A 21,039-nucleotide genomic window follows, 5' to 3' on the forward strand; every position below is an offset into this window, starting at 1 on the left:
AATAATTTGAAAAGCGCCTTTCATGACACCCAAGGGCACTGTACAAAAAATACAAATAAAAAGACACATTTACAAACATGGAAACACTACACGTGTGGCACAGTTCTAGGTCACTCAAAAGCCAGATAGAAAAGACACGGCTGCAGACGAACAAGCACGTAACTCAAGAGGGAGACTATTCCACATTTTGGGGCCGGCAACACTGAATGCCCTGTCACCAAATGTACGTAATTTAGAGAGGGGAACTGTTAACAGATGCAAGGTGGAAGAGCGAAGAGGCTGAGCTGGAGAATATGATGTAAGCAAACTTCCAAGATATGAAGGTGCGAGGCCATGTAAAGATCTGAAAACCAGAACATGGATGATAAAATTTCAAAGCAGACAAAAAGTTGGTGCCACAGCCATAGATGCATTAGACATGTGATTAGATGCATCACATACAGTAGCTAAAATAAATAAATAAATAAAACAGCACAAAAGCTGGACACCTTTATCTTTATCCTGGTCAGCATCACAATAGATTTGTCTTTACATCCCGGACAGGACACCAGTCCAACACGAGGCCTCTGCCACCCCCTGACATAGCCAACTGTTTATGTATGTACACACAAGACTGGCCAACAGCATTGCTGGGGATTTCAACCATTTATCCTATCAATATTGGGCTAGCACAACTGGTACCGCTCCACCACCAAGCACCTCAGATTAATGATTAGAGAAAATAGAACATCCAACAAAACAAGGTCATTTTACAGGTCCAGGTACACCCTATGGTGCAAACATTTTTCCTAATGATGTCTTAATCATATTTTAATCACATCTTAATCACACCCTTATATTGCCAATGTCATTCATAATTGGTTGGATCAACACCAGGATGAAGTTAAACATAATTGAACCTGCCGCTCAAGTGGCGCAGCGGTAAAAACACACACTAGCACACCAGAGCTGGGTTCTCGAATACATCGTATCGAGTCTCAGCTCTGCCTGCCGGCTGTGCAGGGCAGCCACATGAACAACGATTGGCCTGTTGTTCATATAGAGGTGGGATATTAAAGCCGGATAGGGACTCTCTCATAACTAATGCAGTTACGACCTCTGCTGGCTGATTGATGGCGCCTGCACAGAGATGGGAAAAGAGTGCTGTCAGGGTGTGTCTCTCCATACACAGTGCTGATCTGCATTGCACTCGTCAAAGTGTAGGTGACAAAATGCATCAGCTGCTGCCCACGTGTCGGAGGGGGCGTGGGTTAGCTTTGTTCTCCTCAATCAGAGCGGGGATTGGCATTGGTGGAGAGGAAGCATGACACAATCAAGCAATTGGACGCTCTAAAAAGGGAGAAAAAGGGAGAAAATGCATAAACAAAATATATATAAATATATAAAACCCATAATTGAACCTCTGTAGGAAGTTCTGAATTACAGACTCTAATTTTACCTCATTTTAAGACCCAGTTTACCCTCAAAAGAATAAAAGATTTTCTTTCTTAACCCTTTGATGCACAAGCTAAGCAAACCCCTTCTAATGCACACGACCCATATTCATTTCCTATGTTATTTCATGTATTGCTGAGTATCTTTTTGGTATATATTTTGAAATCAATTTATTTTCCCATTTATTGTTCCAAGTGTTTAGTACACATCTTGTTTCTGATTATCTTTAATAATTTTTTTAAGTTTTATTTATTTACTTCATGAACAAAAAACAGTTTTTGTATTCGCTTGTTAAGTGTGACGTCACGCGTCATTTCCGGGGCCAAACGAACCTAATCGCAAACGCAAACAACTATGGCTAAACCTGTGAACCTTTTTATATATATATTGCAAGATCCATATTGCACTAATTGTAATGATCTATGTTTATTGTCATAAATATTTTCTGTTTGGTTAAAGAATACTTATTTGAGGTGGAGACTTGGTATTTCAGCTATTGATTATTTTTCCTGGTAATCAGTGTATGCTGTTATTCATTAGTCCTTTTCGGTGGAGCCTGTGGGGGAGGGGGGGGGCAGAATTATACTGACTATATACAAAAAATATTTATCAAATATACGGAAAGAAAGAGGACGTGGGTGGAGCAACAGATTTATGATCGTAGTTTTGTTTGTTATACGCCAATTGCGAACATAGTGAGTTTTTATAAGAAACTTGGATTAACGGATAAGTCAATGTAAGAAGAAAGTTAAAATAAATTCTGTTTGTGGAAAACTTAAGGAACTCGTGTTGCTGTCGTTGGAAATTGGATTTACAAACATTACCCGAGTCATAAATGTCTAGTCCTTCTCAATAGCGGTCTGGACGAGAAAAGGTCTTATTATATACAGTACATACTGTATATTATATATATATATTAGAAACATACATTAAGATACAAATAAGACAAGATGTGCAGTACACTAGTGCACTTCAGGTAATCAGAATATCATGAAAAGTTCATGTCATTATTTCATGTCACCTCATCAAGAGGTAAGCGGTCATATTTTTAATTCATTACATGAAAACTGACAAACAACATGAGAACAAAACAACATAAAAATGATCAATGTAAATCAAAATTACTATCCCATGGAGGTCTGGATTTGGAATCATACTCAAAATCAAAGTGGAAAATCCAATTACAGGCTGATCCAACTTCAGGGGAAATTCCTCAAGACAAGTTAAAATGAGGCTCAGTAGTGTGTGTGGCCTCCACGTGCCTGTATGACCTCCCTACAACGCCTGGGCATGCTCCTGATGAGGCAGCGGATGTTCTTCTGAGGGATCTCCTCCCAGACCTGGATTAAAGCATCAGTCAACTCCTGGACAGTCTGTGGTGCAACGTGGCATTGGTGGATGATGTCCCAGATGTGCTCGATTGGATTCAGGTCTGGGGAACGGGCAGGCCGGTACATAGCATCAATGCCTTCATCATGCAGGAACTGCTGACACACTTCAGCCACATGAGGCCTAGCATTGTGATGCATCAGAAGAAACCCAGGGCCCACTGCACCAGCATATGGTCTCACAATGGGTCTGAGGATCTTATCCCGGTACCTAATAGCAGTTAGGGTACCCCTGGTTAGCCCATGGAGGGCTGTGCGGCCCTCCAATGAAATGCCTCCCCACACCATTACTGACCCACTGCCAAACCGGTCATGCTGGAGGATGTTGCAGGCAGCAGAACGTTCTCCACGGCGTCTCCAGACTCTGTCAAGTCTGTCACGTGCTCACTGTGAACCTGCTCTCATCCGTCAAAAGCACAGGGCGCCAATGGCGAATCTGCCAATCTTGGTGTTCTCTGCCAAATGCCAATCGCCCTGCACGGTGTTGGGCTTTAAGCACAAGCACCACTTGTGGACGTCGGGCCCTCATACCACCTTCATGGAGTCTGTTTCTGACATTTTGAGCAGAAACATGGATATTAGTGGCCTGCTGGAGGTCATTTTGCAGGGCTCTGACACTGCTCCTCCTGTTCCTCCTGGCACAAAGGAGGAGGTAGCGGTCCTGCTGCTGAATTGTTGCCCTCCTACGGCCCCCTCCATGTCTCCTGGTGTATTGCCTGTCTCCTGGTATCTGCTTCATGCTCTGGACACTGTGCTGACAGACACAGCAAACCTTCTTTGCCACAGCTCGCATTGATGTGCCATCCTGGATGAGCTGCACTACCTGAGCAACTTCTGTGGGTTGTAGACACCGTCTCATGCTACCTCTAGCATGTGGAGGCCACACACAATACTGAGCCTCATTTTAACTTGTCTTGAGGAATTTCCACTGAAGTTGGATCAGCCTGTAATTGGATTTTCCACTTTGATTTTGAGTATGATTCCAAATCCAGACCTCCATGGGATAATAATTTTGATGTTGTTTTGTTCTCAACGCATTCCACTATGTGATGAATAAAGATTTTCAACAGGAATATTTCATTAATTGAGATCTAGGATGTGTTATTTTAGTGTTCCCTTTATTTTTTTGAGCAGTGTACAATGACAGTTTACCTTTTTACATTGAATTATGAACAAAAATATTACTTCATGATATCTAATCGCAAGGAAAGCGGTAAAAAGACAGTTGGGTAGTTTTTTTTTTCGACTCGGACCTGTTGAAGCAGTACGGGACACAGCACTGTGGCATATTGAAAATACGAGGGACTCAACTTGGACCCGGATGTGACGTATCATAAGGTCGACACGTCACCACTTAACAAGCGGATTACGACATCAGCTTTACACACATGGGTCGAAAATGATCCATGTCTGCAAGTGTGATTAAATAAAATAAAAACACACTGTAATAATATATTTATTAAAATTAACACTGATATTGAACTGTAGTGAAGATCGGTGAATGTGACTGAACATAAAACTGATGAGATCATATAGATATCATGCAATCAGGGTGTTAGCAGTGAAGATAATGAAGGCATTGAGGGTGGCAACATACAACATATTGTACCAGAGCCCCATGTGCCACCTCTGTGTTCTCCGCTTACAAGGTGCGAACCATCTGATCCATTCTGTCCACCTTTTGTTTTGTTATAGTACTGGATGGATCAAATGGTTCGCACGTTGGAAGTGGCAAACACAGAATGTTATGGTACTGGATGACCTCTGGTTTCTTCTTTACACTATTGACATCCACTGATTTGTCTTCATGATGGGTGCTCAAGAGGACAACAGCTTTTCCCTTCTTTCGCACATAGCTCTCCATGGTCATATTGTCATGGTGGCCCTGCACAATGGATTTTGCAGTGGATCCAGAAAGAGTTCCTGTAAAGTCACATCCCAGCTCTTGTCTACCCATGCAAGCAGGGTCAACTGAGTGAGTTTCCTCTTCAGAGGGCTCAAATGAGTCTTCTGTGTCATCAAAAAAGTCATCTTCATCTAGGTGAGATGGATTCACAGACACACCCTCAATTCCATCTTTGCCCTGTGGCACATACTGTAGGTCTCAAGCATCAGAGATCAGCTGTCCTAACACTTTGAAATAAGCTATTAAAAAGCAAAGACTATTTTCATATGCACATTAGTCAGTTATTCATGTATTGACTGTCCTTTTTATATCTAATAAAAGCTATCTAGAATAGAATATGCTAACAAGCTAATAGTATTGGACATATTCCTCTAACTAGTGAAGGGTAAGAGCCTAATCATTGGTTATCTTTCAAAAGATCAGTAAATATGTTTCTGACTACAAACACTTACAAATGTCAGTAGTTCCTGTCAAATTCCACAGTAAATACATACGGGTCATTTTTGACCCATGTTGTGCATTAGAAGGGTAGTGATACAAAAATGATTTTTATTAAAAAAATATAAAACTGAAATAAGGATTTGTGATGATCAAAAACAAGTTAATTGAGGAATTCATTGAAGCTTGAATGACTAAATTAATTTATTGCAAATATATAGAAAATAAAAACCCAGTCGGGTCACTTTTGATCCAGGTTGTGCATCAAAGGGTTAAAATAAAACATCTCACCATTAACCATTCAAGACATTTAGGACAGTGCAAGTCTGAGAGTTAATGAATTAAAAGCTGGTTTGGAGGCAAAGGTTGAGTAGTAGTAGTTCCTAGAAAATATTTTATTGCTATAGGTCTCTGGTATTTCTTTCCACAACATTTACTGTTACTGTTTATTGCACAGCGATTTCCTTCTTCTCTCTCACTCACTGTCCCCTCTGTCTGTCTGGCAGGAGTAATTATACAACAACAAATAGTAATAGTTTTATACATTTTCTCATCACTGAGCTTCCTCTGCACATTCTTTGGGGACATTTTAATATAGAATTTTACAAAATATAAAGAAAACACCGGAACAACACCGTCTGCTGTCCGAATGTTCGCTCACTGTATATATATATAGAGAGAGAGAGAGAGAGAGAGAGAGACGGTTGGAGTCAACTTGTTCGTGACGTCACGTGTTTTGCGAATTTCTGTTCGTAATCCGAAATTTGTTCGTAGGTTATGTTAAAAGAGATCGTTCGTAACCCGAAATGTTTGTATGGTTCAAGGGCCCACTGTATCTTATAAATTAATATCATTTGGTTTCGAGCACGTTTGAGAGAAAAGTAAACTTTCATTTCATCAACTGTCATTTAGTGTGCAGTAAAAAGTTCCTTTATGTGAAATATATTGTTTCATATGATTTCTCTGCTGAGCAAGTAAAAATTGTTACAAATCACGTCTTACGCAATCAAAACAGAAGGTCCGGTTTTGTCAGCACTATCTTTTGAAATGTGTGTGTTGTTTTCTGAACAGCTACAGTGGACATTGACTCTTCGTTATTGGGTGGACTTTGAGTTGGACTGTGATAGTTGAGAAACGCCTCTCTTAGCGTCTGCAAGAATGCTATATTATTTAAAGACTGAAAGATGCCTCTTTCTTTCAGAAAAATAAACCAAAAACTAAAGACCTTCCACAAAACAGGATTATTTCACAGCTGGATTAAAATGTAAGTAACAGTTTACAGGATTTTTCACTTTTTTGAATTACCATCACAGTTTGCAAGGTGATATCCGAAGTTAATTTTAGTTTGTTTTAATGAGACATTTTTTATTTGTATTTTATTTTGTATACTGTTTTTTTACAGGTAAAATAATAAGTTTACATACACTTGTAAGGGATGTAGACACAAACCAAGCACTTTATTAGGTTCACCTAACTGGTCCGTACATTTACTGATTATTTTATAAGCTACATCTATTATACAAATAAACTTACTGTATATAAAGTAATTTATCCATCATATATTTATCCATCAAAGGCCCCCTATAGTACCTCTAACGATCATTGATGTTGCAGGGGTGGACCATTCTCAGCCCTCCAGTGGCACTAACATGGTGTGTTGCGCTGGTGCGAGTGATTTAAACCTATTGGCCTCTTTACAGCATGGTGGCTCAGTGGGTAGCACTGTCACCTCACAACAAGAAGGTCCTGGGTTCAATCCCCAGGTGGGGTGGTCCGGGTCCTTTCTGTGTGGAGTTTGCATGTCCGCGTGGGTTTCCTCCGGGTGCTCCGGTTTCTTCCCACAGTCCAAAGATGTGCAAGTGAGGTGAATTGGAGTTACAAAATTGTCCATGACTGTGTTTGACTTTAAAACTTGTGAACCGATTAACCTGTGTAACCAGTAACTACCGTTTCTGTCGTGAATGTTACCAAAGTTTAAAACATGACGATAAAATCTTAATAAACAAACAAACTGGCCTCTCTATTAGCAACACAAACCCTGTTAGTACAGGTTGTAGTTCTACACTTACAAACTAGAGCTGTTTTGTTTTTTTCATGCACAGTGTCTTGATATTCCACTGATCTTTTATTAGTGGACACTTTCTAAATGCAGGACACTGTTGGCTTTACATTCACCTCTCATCATTGACACTAGGGTGTTTCAAATCAGATCCCAACAGCACTTCTGGACCTGATAGAAATATACTAGAACAACACAGACTACCATGTCATTACCATTTTATTATATCTGCAGTGATGAGAATGGTCCACCTATCAAATAATATCTAGTCAGGGGGGCATTTATACTGCCAGATGGGTACAAGGGTGACCTAATGTACAGAACAACAGATGGTCTACAGTCAGTAATTGTATACAAAAAATGTATCTGGATGGTAGGCAGTGCAGCAATAAAGTATGCTAGCTCACTACCATTGAGGGTACCTATCAGTGAGCTCTCTGTGCTGGTTCCAATCCCATATAAAAATAGGATGGTTGCTTCAGGAAGTGCATCCAGCATAAAAACTGTGCCACTGTGGAGAACCCTAAATATGAGAGCAGCTAAAAGAATATACAAATGTACTAACAAGGTGTAACTAATGAAGTACTCGACCGTGTGTCTTTAAATTTTGAAAGATTTTTGCAGCTTTTCTTTTTCTTTGGCTAAATCTTAGGAACACATTATTCTTTACAAACCCCTTATTTATTTTGTGGTTTAAAATACACAATCAGCAACTTAAGCTTATTCATTAGGCTGTTTAAAAGATCATTAATGTCATTGTGGTGTGTGAGTGATTATAACTAGTGAGAATTTAACTGCTCTATCTAGTCTATCTCTATCTAGTCATCTAGTGCTGAGAAAGAATGTGTATGAATTCAAATGAAATCAAAATGAAATTTATTGTAGCATGAGTTGATAATCAGTAGCGTAAAAAGTAGTTTGCAAATAAAACTGCATTTCCATACATTTATTTTTGGCACATTGCCAAACCATCTTAATCTCCCCTTCCTAACTTTGTCTCCAAAACATCCTACCTGTTCTGCCCCTTTAATAAACTCGTTTCTAATCTTGTCCAGCTTTGTCCCCCAAAAGAGAATCGCAAAATCAACCTCAAGTAATTAAACTCATACCTTCACCACCTTACCTTACAACTGCACCTTTCCACCTCCCTCCCTCCCTCACTTAAGCACATGTACTCTCTTTTACTCCTGCTAACTTTCATTGCCTTTTTCTCTAATCTATACCTCAATTTCTCTAGGCTCTCCTAAAGCTGCTCCTTATTCTCACTACACGTCATTGGCTCATTTTCTTTTGCCCAGCAGTGTATTCTGAATGACTCTGAGGTAATAAAACTAACAAGTCACAATAAAAACAGACATTGTTTGTTAGGGTGTGCATCTACATTTATTAACCAATCATTAATAATGCAGAACAGTTGTGTCAAGAATTGAGAAAAATATGACTATGTTGGAATTTACTGTATTATTTCAAACAGACTTTGTTTGTAACTGAGATAAATAACTTTAAACATTTTCTAAATAATCTGCTAACAAAGATTTTTAACTTATCATGTTGCCTTAAAAAATATCAGTATTACAACGTTGTATACTAGTCTTTTATCAGCCGTATCTTTGAAGTATGTGTGATTATAATAGTCAATAATCTTAGCACATTTCCATGAGAGAAATGTCTGGTAAACAACTGCCTCTAAACTTCCATTAGAAAGCGCTTTTTTATTTTCTTATCTTAGTACACTGAAAGTACTATTTTTAATTACTGTAATTACTGTAAGAGATGCAGTAGTCAGAAAGTAGGATGTAACACCTGATCCACTGTTTTATCCTACTTACCACTTTGATACAGTAACAAACTAACACTGTTTAAATGCATTCATGCTATTTTAATGAGAATTGTTTATTATTTCATACCATGTATAAAATATCTAGTCAATTATACACATTCACTATATGGCCAAAAGTCTGAGGCCACAGAACTAGAACCTGGTTTTGAAATCTATTTTATTCTATCTATTTTAAAAATACAGGCATTAAAATGTAATCCCTTCACCCCCTCCTGTCGCTACAGATGTCTTTTGGAAAGGCTTATCACAAGATTTTGGTGTTGCTTGTGTATAAGCTTGTGTATATTTGTGCCATTGTGCATTTGCGAGGTCAGGTATTATTTAGACAAGTAACCTTTCAATTCATCCTAAAGGTGTTCATTAGGGTTGAGGTCAGGGCTCTGTGCAGGCACTGAAGCTCCTTCACACCTCATCAAACTCATAAAACCATTTCTTTAGGGAACTTGTTGGTGGCACAGAGCAGAGTTATATAGATATAGAAAAGAACTATTTCCCAAACTGTTGCCACAAAGTTGAAGGCAGTTATATTTTATAAAATTGATTTTTAGACTAGAATTTTGACTTTTAGTCAGCAGTGGGAGTGGCTGAAACACCTAAAGTTTATAACTGTGTGGGTTATAGACTTCACATACTATTTTGGGCATATTATGTAGTGTGTGTATTTCTATATATTTTTTATTAATGTATACATTTTAACACAGTTTTGAGATGCAAACGAACTTTGTGGCCAAAATAAGGATTTAGACTTGTATTAACTAAATACGAGGGATCTTCAAAAAGTCTCCAAACAGTGAGGGTGGGAGGAGTTGTAATTGGTCTTGTCTGAGAGACTGAGAGAGCTTATAGTTCGGATTTAGCTCCATCTGATTTTCACCTTTTGGGAAAGAAGCTTTAAGGGGAAGAAGATTTTCATGTGATGATGATGATGTGAAAGCAGCGCTGCATCAGTGGCTACACGCTACAACATTTTTTGCTGATGGCATTATAAAGTTGGTACGCTGCTGGAAAAATGTATCAGAAGGTGACTGTGTAGAAAAGTGATGCCATTTGTTTTTGAAATCTTTAATATAGTTTTAAAAAAGTGAGAAAACTTTTTGAAGAACCCTCGTTTAATGCTCCATTAAACAGGTAAATGTTTAATGAGCAAAACAAAAAAGAGTTTAAGATTGTTATGTACAAACAGAATTAGACTTTAAACCTGAGTGTAAAGGGGTACTAATCCCTCTTCCTGTTTCTTTGTACAGCTGTGATCATGGTGGGACTGAAGCCCTCTGAGGTTCCTCCTCCTCTGGGAGTGAAGGTGCTAAGTGCTGGTACTGCTGCCTGTATAGCCGACCTGGTTACCTTCCCTCTGGACACAGCTAAAGTCAGATTACAGGTAAACCAACACATTTATCCTGTTACAGTATTTGTATCCACCACTGCTTGAGTACATTTCTTCTTTTTTCATTTGTATCAACTGCTTTATCCTGGTCAGGGCTGCAGTGGGCTTGGTTCTACTGGAAACACTGGGCACAAGGCAAGAGTGCCCATAGAAGGACTGGCCATCTCACTTAGACATAGCCTACTTCATGTCTATGTAGACACACGGCCAGCTGATAGCACCACTGAGATTCGCACCTGTACCGACTGGCGTAATAGACCATAATAGGGCAGTTGTAGTCTAGTGGTTAAGGTACGGACCAGTAAGCAGAAGGTTGCTGGTTCAAACCCCACCACTCCCTTTACCCTCAATTGCTTATACTGTGAGTTGCATTGTATAAAAGCGTCTGCTAAATGCCATAAATGTAAATACCCAACTGTGTAAATTAAACACATTAATTTATTCATTGTCTGTTTTACCACCGCTTTATCCTGGTTAGGGTCACAGTGGGTAAGATTCATTGGGATAAGGGCGGGAAATACTGAGAGAGGTCGCCAGTCCGTCAAAGGGCAAACACACACACATAAACACACATTTGCAAACACACAGACACACAGCATGAATGAACCTGACTGCCTGGACAAAGGGAGAACATGCAAAATTCACACAAAAAGGATCCTGGCCACCCAGCAGGGGATTTTACCTAGGCCATTCCTGCTGTGATGCAACAGTGCTATTCCCTCCCCGAGACACATCTCCCCTCCACGACATGTCCAGCCAGGTTGGCAGCACTGCTGAGATTTGAACCTCTCAGCTTGAGCACTCTGCAATGGTGAGTGAGAGTATTATGCCGCTGACCCCCATGAGAGCAGTCTTTTGAATTTTTTAAAGGTGCGTGTTCCGGTAGATTTGCAGCATCTTTGTCACGAAAAGAACAGTCACAAAAATAATAGAAATCCCAAAAACTACCTGCTGCGAGTCCTGTGTTCTATTCAAAGCCTGTATTTACAGTTTGCTCGATATTTAGCAAATACCAGCAGGACATCAGATCAAATCTCATCTGTTCTCCTGATTTGTGTTTTCTATCATGTGTTCAGATTCAGGGTGAGAAGATGACAGTGGGGGCTGCTAAAGACATACGGTACCGTGGTGTGTTTGGGACCATCAGCACCATGGTGAGGACGGAAGGACCACGCTCGCTTTATAATGGACTGGTAGCCGGCCTGCACAGACAGATGGCCTTCGCCTCCATACGAATCGGCCTGTACGACAACGTCAAGAGCTTCTACACAGGAGGCAAAGACAGTGAGTCGAAGAGTGGCACTTAGTTGTGATATATAGTTGTAATTAAAAAGGTATAAGTGAGTGATTGTGTGAATGTGGGTTGCCTTGCGATGGATTGGTACCCTGTCCAGGATGTATTCACATCTTGCTTTTAAAGTTTCTGGTTGAATTTAGACCCACCACATCCCAGATAGGTATTAAGCAATTCATTAAGATGAGTGAATAAAATGTTCTGTAATATTTACATTTTCTCTATAAACATGTATTTATTTATGTATTCATAATTCATTTAGTTTTAATATAATGTTTCAACAATTTGCACTGTGTCCCTTACAAGTGTGTGTGTGTGTGTGACTTTTTGATATAGTATATATCAAACAGATATTTGTCTCTAGTTTTACCTAAACCACTATTTGTCCTCCACAGACCCCAATGTTGGTATCAGGATCCTGGCTGGCTGCACCACCGGGGCGATGGCTGTTTCGATGGCACAGCCCACAGATGTGGTAAAGGTGCGATTCCAGGCGCAGATGAACCTGCAGGGAGTCGCTCGTCGCTATAACGGCACCATGCAAGCATACAGACAGATCTTCCACCACGAAGGACTCAGAGGGCTCTGGAAAGGTCTGTGATCGTATCTGTAGTGAGGAATTGTGGAAGAGAATCAAATCGAGTTTGGGACCATTAAAAAAGTCATGAGATGACAATAGTTACAGTAATTATTGTTTGTTGATTTTACACCATGTTTTTTTACTAGGAGTGAAAAGTTTGACAGATGCTTATAAATGAATACATTTATCATTTTTCAGGAACGTTACCCAACATCACCAGGAATGCCTTGGTCAACTGCACAGAGTTGGTGTCTTATGATCTAATCAAAGAAGCCATTCTTAGACACAAGCTGATGTCAGGTATGTGTACAGAATTAAATCAACCCTGTAACCACTAAATAAAAACCTTCGCCATATTTTCACATATCTCATATTATTACATAAGTTACTAGCAGAAGTAGGTGCTGAATTTATATTTCCGCCATACACATTGATAACAGATTTATAAAATGTCATCATTTTATTTAATTTTCATCAACAGCATTATCTTGGTCAGGGTTGTGGCCAGTTCCACCAGAAAACCCTGGGTGCAAGGCAGGAACACCTTAGACAGGGCACCAATGCATCACAGGGCCTCGGCCAACTCCCCTTCCCACTCAGACCTAGCCAATCATGTCTGTGTAAACAAAATAGACCACAAAATCGTGTGAAAAGCCTTCAATGAAATGTAGAGGTTGTTAAATCTGCATATGGAAAGAACCCCTTATTAATGATCCTGGTTTTAAAATAGAATGTCCAACAAGCTTTTGGATTAATTGCAATGCGGCTGAATGAATTTGAGTCATTTTAAGAGTCACGTCTCCTTGTGCTGGCCGACAGAGGGGGCACGGAAGCTCAGATTTACACCTTGTTTAAACCCTAACCTTTGCAGAATGCAACAAAAGTCAAGATTTATCAGATCAGGCAACAGTTTTAGTCTCTAACTGTCCATTTAGTTGCGCCATTTATCAGGTGATGCATTCCTGTCTACCGTGACTGTAAAAAGTATTTGAGTAACTGTAGCCTCAAATCTATTCTCTGACCCATAAACAAGACATTTGTGCTTACAGAACTGCCACTCATAGCATAGTATTTTTTATTTTGCCTAATTCTGCGTAAACTAAAAGTTTTTGATATACTCAAACTAGTCACTGTGGTACCAACAAGTATACTATGGTCATATTTTTCCCATTCTGAAGTTCATCAATCATGAATGTAAACAGACTGTATTATTATATTAAAGGGATGTACAGATGTTCCTAATAAAGTGGCCAATAAGTGCAATTACTCAAAAGACAATATCCAGACCTGGTTAACAATGCTAATAGTAAGTGTAGACATGGTGCTTAGTTTATTATCAGTGTTTTTTGGGGGGTTTAACTTTTACTTTAAAGCATTTTTGTATTAATCTGAGATTAGATCTTGTTGAACACAGAACAAAGCTCGTGTTTCCAGATTAGGCCGGTTTACTAGACCACTATCTGCAACACACTCAGTTTAACATTAACACTGATTGGTCAAACACACACACACCCTATTTGTAACCTGTCTAGTGATAAGAAATGTCTTAACATCAAAATCTTCCAACCCACATGACTGATTGCTTCATTCATGAGATACTGGGATAGTGGAACGACACTGTCTGTGTAAACACTATTCCACATACAAGATAACCTTTGTAATTAAGACTTCATACTATAGGTTTTAGTACTTATATTGTACATGTAATATATTGATGACATGTTATGGTATGATTGAAGAACTAAGATTGGCACCCAATCAAATATCAGCTTTCATTCAGTCATTATCTGTTTTACCATTGCTTCACCCTGGTCAGTGTCACGGTGGGTCAGATTAATTGGGTGAGAGACAGAAAACACACACACACACACACACACTTTTAGTAGCTCCAGTTGGTCTGACTGCACATCTTCGGACTTGTGGGAGAAAAACTGGTGCCGCCTAAGAAAACCCGCACAGGTAGACCATGCAAACTCTACAGAAAGAACCCCTGGAGAATCGAACCCAGACCCTTTTTGCTGTGAAGCGACAGTGCTACCTATTGCGGCACCATGCTGCCCGAAATATGGGCATCTTTAATCATTCTCAGCACTGCAGTGACACTGACATGGTAATTGTGTGTTAGTGTGTGTTGTGCTGGTATGAGTGAATAAGACACAGCAGCACTGATGGAGTTTTTAAACACCTCACTGTCACTGCTGGACTGAGAATAGTCCACCAACCAAAAATATATCCAGCCAACTGCGCCCCGTGGGCAGCGTCCTGTGACCACTGATGAAGGTCTAGAAGATGACCGACTCAAACAGCAGCAATAGATGAGCGATCGTCTTTGACTTTACATCTACAAGGTGGACAAACTAGGTATAAGTGTTTAATAGAGTGGACAGTGAGTTTAAAATCTCCAGCAGCGCTGCTGTGTCTGACCCCCTAAAACCAGCACAACACACACTAACACACCACCACCATGTCAGTGTCACTGCAGTGCTGAGAATCATCCACCACCTAAATAATACCTGCTCTGTAGTGTTCCTGGGAGAGTCCTGATCATTAAAGAACAGGGTGAAAGCAGGTTTAAAAGGTATGTAGAGAAATAGATGGACTACAGTCAGTAATTGTAGAACTACAAAGTGCTTCTATATGGTAAGCAGAGCTGATAAAATGGACAGTGAGTGTAGAAACAAGGAGGTGGTCATAATGTTATGTCTAATCAGTGTATATAAGGGTGGGCATTAATTAAAGAAGATCAATAATGAAGAAGCTGAATGAACGTGAATGGTACACACTGGTGTAATGAAAGTTCACATGATTAGATATACTGTACATCTCAATGAAGCAAAACATGTGCAGACATGCACCAAGTCAATATAAATCGAGTTCAAATAGCACATCTGTACTGTTTGAATTGCCCTGTGATGTAAATCAAAGTTCATAAGAGCTTGTTGTTGTTGAACAGTACGTATCCCTTCACCAGGCGCTGATGTTCTTTGAAATAATTGAGTGTGTGCCAGGCGTTGCTAGATATGGAACGCTGACAGGACAGGGTCAAAGGTGTAAGGAGGCTATGAAACAGCTAATAGCACATCTGTGTTATCTAATCAGTTAAAAACAGTTCTATTAAACATTGCAACTCTGGGGGTTGGAACTGGATTTCAGAAGCAGTGGACTAGCATAATCTGCACCATATGAGTGGCATATACACCAATCAGCCATAACATTATGGCCACCTCCTTGTTTCTACACTCACTGTCCATTTTATCAGCTCTACTTACCATATAATAATAATAATAATAAAAATTTTATTTGAAAAGCGCCTTTCATGACACCCAAGGACGCTGTACAATAAAAATATAGAAAATCTAACCAAAATAAATAAAATACACATTTACTAAGCAAAATAAATAAAATACACATTTACAAACATAGGAAACACCAAACATGTGGCACAGTTCTGAGTCAGCTGGAAAAGATGTTTTGAGGGTTTTGAACGCTGCTGCAGATGAGATTTCCGTACTTCTGGTGGGAGGAGCCTAGCATCACCATCGCAACCTCACGGCGTTGCAGTGACCAGAGTGAGGGAATGTTGCTGTTAGCATGCTGTTGGTAAACAAAAGTCCGACCTGAGGCTCGGTGGGAATATTTAGGCCTTTGCAAAATACCAAGGTCGCGGTGGAGCAGTAAAGATGTTGGAGGTTTATACCGTGAATGTCCCAGAGCATAAAGTTGAAAGAGCACTCCATCGTCATGATGAGACCGCAGACGTTGTCTAGACCAGAAAAGTTGCAGAGACTCCAGCCATCCAATCCCAGCAGCCAAAGGAGCAATTCAAAACAATCCACATTGACAGAGAAAGGAGTTAGACACAATAGCAGATGTTACACAGAGCAGCGGACACAGAACACAGTTAATCCGCTAACTCTCACTGCTCCAGATACACCGCTCCACATCATAGAAGCATCAGCAACACAAGCACAGTAAAAAAGATCCCAAATCCAGTGCATAAAATCCAGTACAATGTTTCGTGCAATGTTTTTGTTCAAACTGTTTCACCGGGGGAGAAGCGGCATCTAAACGCACCAGCGTATCTCTCACGACCCAAAAAATTCACGAATGGCTAGTGACCACAGGAGTGTGCGAAAAGATGAAAATGAAAGAAAATTACTATAAAAATAAAATACGGCAACGGTAGCGGCAGCCAAATGCGCCAGCGTTCACCATCACCATGACAACATATAAAAGCACTTTGTAGTTCTACAATTACTGACTGTAGTCCATCTGTTTCTATGCATACCTTTTAGCCTGCTTTCACCCTGTTCTTCAATGGTCAGGACCCCCACAGGACCCCCACAGAGCAGGTATTATCTAGGAGGTGGATTATTCTCAGCACTGCAGTGACACTGACATGGTGGTGGTGTGTTAGTGTGTGTTGTGCTGGTATGAGTGGATCAGACACAGCAGCGCTGCTGGAGTTTTTAAATACCATGTCCACTCACTGTCCACTCTTTTAGACACTCCTACCTAGTTGGTTCACTTTGTAGATGTAAAGTCAGAGACGATCGCTCATTTATTGCTGCTGTTTGAGTTGGTCATCTTCTAGACCATCAGTGGTCAAAGGACGCTACCCACAGGGCGCTGTTGGCTGGATATTTTTGGTTGGTGGACTATTCTCAGTCCAGTAAGGTGTAAAAAAACTCCATCAGCGCTGCTGTGTCTGACCCACTCATACCAACACAACACACACTAACACACCACCACCATGTCAGTGTCACTGCAGTGCTGAGAATGATCCACCACCTAAATAATACCTGCTCTGTGGTGGTCCTGGGAGAGTCCTGACCATTAAAAAACAGCATTAAAGGGGGCTAACAAAGCCTGCTGAGAAACAGATGGACTACAGTCAGTAATTGTAGAACTACAAAGTGCTTCTATATGGTAAGTGGAGCTGATATAAATGGACAGTGAGTGTAGAAACAAGGAGGTGGTTTTAATGTTAAATGGTGCCTGTTAGATTTTTTCTGGCTTTTAGTACGTTTATCCATTTACCAGTGTATGTGTGTTGTATTGCACATAATTTGTTCATTTATGTAAAAAATGCATATTACAGTACTTGAGTATTATAGAAAGAGTGACCTTACCTTTATTGTTTAATATTGTTTCCAGACAACCTGCCGTGCCATTTCCTCTCTGCGTTTGGTGCTGGTTTTATCACCACTGTGATCGCCTCTCCAGTGGACGTGGTCAAGACTCGCTACATGAACTCTCCACCTGGACAGTACAGAAGTGCCGTTAACTGTGCCTGGACAATGATGACCAAAGAAGGGCCCACTGCCTTTTACAAAGGGTAAATAAAACTCTAACACAGTTAACAAACAGTCAACAGACACATCTTTTAGTAACTGAAATCACCTTTACACATTTTTAGTTAATCATGTAGATGTGAATGAACGGTTTGGAATGGTTGGCTACACAAATGGCTCACCTGTAGCAGACTAGCCTCGACTTCTGAGCCTTCCCCAAGCCTTCCATCTTCTTAATGCTGCCCTCAATGTTGTCATGTGGCACCTTATCACGCCCAAACTAACGTAAATTGCGGAACTTAATGTGGTTCAGTGGCTCCTTTTCTGTTGTTGCTCAGTGGTTGTCATCTTCCTCCATGAGATTCTGATGCACTGTGTCCAGGCTTTACATTCATATGTGGCTACTGGCCAGATAAAGGCTTCCATCAATCATAGCTTAATGATGGTGCAAATTCTTACACTTATTTTTTCATGTCTTTATAAATTTGACCATCACCACCATGCCCATCACCATTCTTCACTTCACCAGCACTCTACTTCCCAAATATAAGGAGTCCACTTGTTCCAATCTTCTACCTTCTACTATAATCTCTACTACTTGTTCATCACCACTTAGATTTTTTGCTGCATTAATCAGCATGTGATATTCCTTTGCTACCTTCTTGATTTGACACACCTGTTCCTGTAGTTCTTCTGGTGATGTCAACAATAACACAATGTAATCAGAATACCTGAGATTGCTATGGTCTTTCCACCAATCCTGAATCCTCTGGAAAATCCTTGCTGCACCTCTCATCACTTGTTCCTTGTTCCATGTAGACGCCATACTTTTGTTTGTAAAATATTTGTTTAAAAAAAATAAAAATCATGTCATGGTGGTCGCTCAGGTGGCACAGGGGTAAAAAGTACGCTAGCACACCAGAGTTGGGTTTTCAAATACATCGTATCGAATCTCAGCTCTGCTGGCTGACTGATGGTGCCTGCACAGGGCTGAGGAATAATGCTTATGGGGGTGTGGCCCTCCATACACAGTGCCCGTCAGTGTATGAACTTGACTCGTGCAGGTGAAAAATGCAGGCTGTACTGACTGTACGTGCCGGAGGGGGCGTATGTCAGTTGAGAGGCGTCCTCAGTCAGCGGTGAAGGGTCGAATCAGTGTAAAGGATGCAATGAGGGTAATTGGACACGACTAGGTTGGGGGGGAGAAAATTTAACAACTTTAACTCATTTTTACGCAGGGTGCCAATAACCCTTGAGCTGACTGTAAACCTTGGCCTGAGTGACATGTTATATTTTTTTAATTGACCAGTCATGTATTCACATTGTATGTATGTCTTCATCTCTCTGTAGATTCGTACCATCATTTCTGAGGCTGGGCTCTTGGAACGTCGTCATGTTCGTGTCGTTTGAGCAGCTGAAGAGAGCGATGATGGTCTCCAGGAACAAAGTAGAAGGAATATAAAATAATCTGAGAAAAACTGTGCATCTGTTTTAATATATGGACTCAAAGTTAAACCAGTTGAAGAAGTAGATGCAGAATGGATGAGAAAGAGAAAACGCACGCTGAGCTTTAGTATTCTGAAACAGAATGCAAGAGCAGTATATATTTATACCATGGTAATTACGATCATTTCTCAGGTTTATAATGCTTCATCAGGTACAAGTCAAGTGTATTCTGGTATAACCGGTGGCTGTTAGCTGTAGTTGGCAGGTGGTGAAGTTCGTTCTGAACCTTCCCTTCTAATATAAACAGTGCATTCTTTTACACAACAGCCACTGTAAGCTGCCTTTATTTTTTGTAAATTTGTTATGTAAGACGAATTAATCCTTTGTTCAAAAAGGAATTCCTCATGTATTTTTATTAACATCTTTGTTCGCTGTATATTTACTGTACTGAGTGACCACTAGAATGCTGGAAGGTTGTAGGATGTGTTTTTCTATTTTTGTGATTGAATGATTAGAACATGAATGATTGGAACACTTTTATATACAGTATGGGGACAGTAAGGAAAATGCAAATAAAAACCTGCAGTTTCTTACTTTCACTTTGTTATTTCATTGCAGAACGTATAAATGCAAGATATTTCATGTTTATCTGGTCAACTTCATTTTAATTGTTAATATACATCAATTCCTGCAACACATTTTACAAACAGTTCTGACATGGACAATTTAGGGCTATGAATGAGGTATAAAAATTAAAAAAAATGAGGCCGCTCAGTTGGTGCAGCCGTAAAAAAGTACACTAGCGCACCAGGGTTGGGGTCTCCAATACATCGTATTGAATCTCAGCTCTGCCTTCCTACTGGGCTGGGCGGCTGCATGAACAACGATTGGCTGTTGTTCAGGGTTAGAGGGTAAAAAAGCCGGATCATGGGTCCTCATAACTGGTGCAACTGCGGCGCCTGCACAGGGCTGAGGAATAATGCTAATGGAGGCGTGGCCCTCCGTACACAGTGCCCGTCAGTGTATGAACTCGACTCGTGCAGGTGAAAAATGCAGGCTGTACTGACTGTACGTGCCGGAGGGAGCGTCCTCAGTCAGCAGTGAAGGGTTGAATCAGTATAGAGGACGCAATCAGGGTAATTCGACACGACTAGATTAGGGGAGTAGAATTTATTTATTAGGATTTTAACTTCATGTTTTACACACTTTGGTTACATTAATGACAGGGTGGGTAATTACTGGTTACACAAGATGGTTCAATATTTAATGTCAAACACAGTGACAATTTAGTATCTCCAGTTCACCTCACTTGGACGTATTTGGACTGTGGGAGGAAATTATCAAATGTCAACATATGATAATGTGTAATCATGATTTGGTACAAAAGCAGTATCCATGTTTATCAACACGTGAGAAAATCATTTAAATGTTTAAAAACAATGTACCTCAAAGAAATATTGGAAGGGATTCACATATTTTCTCCTCTACAGTGCATAATTTCATTAAATGATTCAAGGAATCTGGAGGGATTTCAGTGCGTAAAGGGCAATGGTGCAAGCCTAAGCCAAAAATTGTGATCTCCAATTCCTCAGACAGCACTGCATTCATTAATAGCTGATATATTCACATGAGCAGGCATTACTGTGGCATAGGAAAAAGCCAACCACCACTGAGAACCAATTTGAATGTCAGTGGTGCTATTGGCTATTAAGTGAACCAAACCCGTCACGTTCCTAAAAGATTAAGTAGATGATGAATATTAAATGGAAGTTTATGAAGGATTTAAAAATACAGGTTAACCAATGAACCCCTGTACCAATTACAAACTGATGTCAATTACATCTTTAAATGAATCATTTTTAAGACCAGGAAAAACTTACAACCTGATGCTGCAAAAAGCTGTTGACTCTGGAGGTCTCAGGGTTGTGACTGAACACTATTACTGGTCTTAATTAACAGTGGCCGAACAGCTCAGG

General features: G+C 40.1%; 1 protein-coding gene across 1 annotated transcript; it reads left to right on the forward strand.

Annotated features, from left to right (window-relative positions):
* Positions 1-6,326: 6,326 nt before the first annotated feature.
* On the forward strand, positions 6,327-19,662 carry ucp1 (uncoupling protein 1). The gene is made up of 7 exons (XM_062996238.1): positions 6,327-6,430; positions 10,310-10,443; positions 11,526-11,733; positions 12,139-12,336; positions 12,522-12,623; positions 17,481-17,661; positions 18,968-19,662. Exons 2-7 carry the CDS (start codon positions 10,318-10,320, stop codon positions 19,077-19,079), a joined length of 927 nt encoding a protein of 308 aa, XP_062852308.1. The 5' UTR covers positions 6,327-6,430; positions 10,310-10,317; the 3' UTR covers positions 19,080-19,662.
* Positions 19,663-21,039: the final 1,377 nt, after the last annotated feature.

The sequence above is a fragment of the Trichomycterus rosablanca genome, chromosome 5 (assembly GCF_030014385.1).
Source record: "Trichomycterus rosablanca isolate fTriRos1 chromosome 5, fTriRos1.hap1, whole genome shotgun sequence".
In the NCBI taxonomy this organism is placed as follows: domain Eukaryota; kingdom Metazoa; phylum Chordata; class Actinopteri; order Siluriformes; family Trichomycteridae; genus Trichomycterus; species Trichomycterus rosablanca.